Source organism: Nanorana parkeri, unplaced genomic scaffold (assembly GCF_000935625.1).
Source record: "Nanorana parkeri isolate BGI_ZX_2015 unplaced genomic scaffold, ASM93562v1 scaffold20, whole genome shotgun sequence".
In the NCBI taxonomy this organism is placed as follows: domain Eukaryota; kingdom Metazoa; phylum Chordata; class Amphibia; order Anura; family Dicroglossidae; genus Nanorana; species Nanorana parkeri.
This window is the reverse complement of record NW_017306288.1, coordinates 2,898,790-2,902,202: the sequence shown is the minus strand read 5'-3', so window position 1 is coordinate 2,902,202 and position 3,413 is coordinate 2,898,790. Positions and strand designations below refer to the sequence as shown.

Here is a 3,413-nt window from a genome sequence, read left to right as displayed (position 1 = left end):
CTCGTGCGCCGGGGGCAGCTTGCTCTGCAGGCTCTTGAGGTGCCGTAGGTCGGGGCCGATGAGGCCATTGAGCTGGCGGTGATGGTGGTGATGGCGGCGGTGGCCCTTGGGGCCCTCTGAAGCGTCGTTCCCAGCCGGCGTGTCGTCCCGACCTTCCTCCTCCTCCTCTCCGCTGTCGTCCTCCTCCTGCTCCCCCGGCAGGGCCAGGCCGGCCCCGGGGTAGTGTGAGAGCACGCCGGGCCCAGTCGGTACGTCCGCCATCCTGAGCAGAGACAAACGGGCTCCTTATAGACACACAGCGCGGGCCGCCCTCATCACCGGCCCGCACACGCACCGTCTCACCCGCGGCCGTAAAGCGCTGCCGCCGGCACACAGCTTTTTACGACACTTCCGGCAGCGCTGGGCCAGGGCCTCCGGGCGGTGGGGGGAAGTCGGCAGTGGTAGACTCCTCCTAAGTGTCATGGCAACGTCAGGCTGCCTCACTGCTGCGGCGCTGCTAGGCCCCGGATCCTCCAGGAGGGCAGGCTGGGACTTGTAGTTCCCTTCAGTGTCATTTCCGGGGACACTTGTCATTCAGGGCCTGAAAATGGCAATCTATGTCACTCTGAAGGTGTTCCACTTCAGAAACAGGGACGGCCTGATAATGTACATATGAGTGTTGAAAGGATACAATCCTGCTAATAAAAACATTTTTCTTAGCCTTTTGCTATTCGTGTTTGAACGTTTTATTTTCACTGAAATGTATTTGAATATTTCGTTTTTGATGGCCCTATATTGTCCCTCTCCTTGGGACATTTTTTTTTTTTTTGGCACTATGCTTTTGCTTGGATGACCTCATACTAAGATAACCAGATTTTTAAAATGAAATACAGCAACATTTTTTTTTAATTGGCAAATGGTAAAAAAATATTAGCATATTTTCCTCAAATTCTATATGTAGTATATGGAGTGATTGTATGATATAGACAGGGCTTAAAAAATCCGCTCGGCTGTGACGAGAGGACCCCGGTGCCAGGCGAGTAGCTTCCCGACCGGCCGTTTTAATTAAATAGCCGGCCGGGAGCTTCAGATTCAAGTGATCGGGCGTTTCTAGAGACGCCCAATTGCTTGTATTAGCAGCAGCTGTCACTGCCGTTGCCGGTCCTGAGATCCGCCGCGCCCAAGTGACTGGTGCCCAATTTACTTTTCACATCCCACAACCTGGCTAAGGATCCATCTCTGTACACTGGCAAGTTGTGATTAACTCCAAATACATGCGTCGTGTATACTTTACAAAAAAATTGCCGCAAGGTGCTACAGTGTTCGGGTTTGGCTTGAAGAAAAGGTGGCAACCCTACTCTGAGAGTGAAATGTCAGCCCTTCCTGCCTCTTGGGTTAAACACGTGCCCTTGGGGCTCAGGGGACGCTACACATGGCTTCTGATAGCCCACCATAGAGAGTCTCAGATGGGCTGTGCAGCATGTATGGTGTGCTCTGCAGGGTCACTTTCAGGTGGGGTCTCAGGTGGGTCCTGTGTCCAGCACGTTACTAAGCCCTGAGTCCAGCGGGTCACTAAGCCCTGAGTCCAGCGGGTCACTAAGCCCTGAGTCCAGCGTGTTACGAAGCCCTGCGTCCAGCGCATTACTAAGCCCAGAGTCCAGCGGGTCACTGAGTCCTGGGGGTCACTAAGCCCAGAGTCCAGCGGGTCACTGAGTCCTGGGGGTCACTAAGCCCAGAGTCCAGCAGGCCACTAAGCCCAGAGTCCAATTCATATACTGTTCTCCATTGCTGTATAAATGTATTGCTGGGATTTGTAGTCCCCCTACAGACGGTGCCATTCTGCATTACAGTGTAAGCTCCTCTGTACAGAGACTGATGTGACTGGCTCAGTGTTCTCTGTACAGCACTGTGGTATATGTCAGAGCTATATAAATGTATAATAATAGTGTGTGACTGTGGGGGGACATTAGGGTGTAAACTTCTCTGTGGAGAGACTGATGTGACTGGCTCAGTGTGGCGGCGGTGGGTGGGGGCAGGCCTAAAGCTGTGTAAGGGGCTCCAACATTTCTGATGGCTGCCCTGCAGGTAGGTGCTTAACCACTTGCCGTCCGCCCGTTGTAAAAAAACGGACGGATGGCACTGCAGCATTGGCGGGCTGCCGTCGCCAGACGGCATTAATTCATTTCAGTACAGCGCTGCATGACGGAATAAATGTCAGTCAAAGTACCGCAGCGCTGAATACTGAAAAATGGCCTGGCCAGGAAGGGGGTTTAACACCGCGGATGTCCACTGGTTAATAGAGCAGAACACCTAGGAATGGCCAATTGATCACAAACTATAAATCAGCCATACTGATTAAAGTTCTAGCAACATTAAATTTAAAAAGCCACTCCACTTAGGGTAAAAGAGCTACACATGGTTGAATAGAGGCGGGGGGTGGGCATCTATTGTCTGCCACATAGAATGCTGTTTTAACACCTCTCTCTGGGCAGCTTAATAACACCTGCTAGCTCCAATCGTGCAAATACAATCAACACCTTACCTTCATGAGGTCTCTGACCCCATGCTGGTTCCGATAAACAGATTATGTTGATTGGAGCAACATTCACCATACTTATTCCCATAGAATTTCTGTACAAGTCATTCTGAATTGAGAAAGCTGGTCGGATGACCAGCAAAAGGTCTTCAAGAATACAGCAAGTTCAGTTGCCTTGATTTATTTTTTACAGATATATAAACATGGTGCTGGATGTTTTTGCTGACATCATTGACCTTATATGGCTAAATGGTCAATGATGTCACAGCTTCCTGCCCCTTTGCTTACATACAGGTGCAGGCAGGAAATTGTCCAGCTGCAGCTGATTGGGCGGCAGTGGAAGGAGCTTCCTTCCTGGGTAAAGCTGGCCATACACCTTACAATTATCTGCAGATTTTCTGTGGTCAGATGGAAAAAGTGCAACAGATTGGCCCAGGTGGAGATTACTCCATCCACACAGTTAAGTGTAGATGGAGGAATCTGTTGCACCTTTTCCATCTGACCACAGAAAATCTGCAGATAATTGTAAGGTGTATGGCCAGCTTAAGAAAAGCTCAGGTTCGGAACTGCTTTGGTCTGAACTTGAGCTCATCCCTAGTAACAACAAGTACTTTTACTTACCTGATCGGCTTTCAACTCCCTCGGGGCCATAACGTATGATGTAGGGTTTATTGGCCCTGCATTGTACTTGCCTGCGACCACTTTATAGAAGAGGCTGAGGGACCCAGTTGCATACCATGAAGTGAGCCTGCAGGAGTGAGGGTTGTGGGTACCCTGGGAATAAATGTGCTTTTAAACCTTGTAGTGAAAGGGAATTTTTTTTTCTTTTTCCTGGAGTGCAGCTTTAAAACCATAATAATGATATTAATAAATATAATATAAATTAAAATATAAACAA

The 3,413-nt window shown here is 49.5% G+C and overlaps 1 protein-coding gene across 1 annotated transcript in view; it reads right to left on the bottom strand.

Moving 5' to 3' along the window:
* NAA30 (N(alpha)-acetyltransferase 30, NatC catalytic subunit) overlaps positions 1 to 462 on the bottom strand; it is a 17,225-nt gene extending 16,763 nt beyond the window's left edge. The window contains exon 1 of the mRNA XM_018562145.1: positions 4 to 462. Within this exon, the coding sequence (XP_018417647.1) occupies positions 4 to 261 (258 nt within the window). The 5' untranslated portion in view covers positions 262 to 462. The remainder of the gene's footprint in view (positions 1 to 3) is intronic.
* Between the last annotated feature and the right edge of the window lie 2,951 nt (positions 463 to 3,413).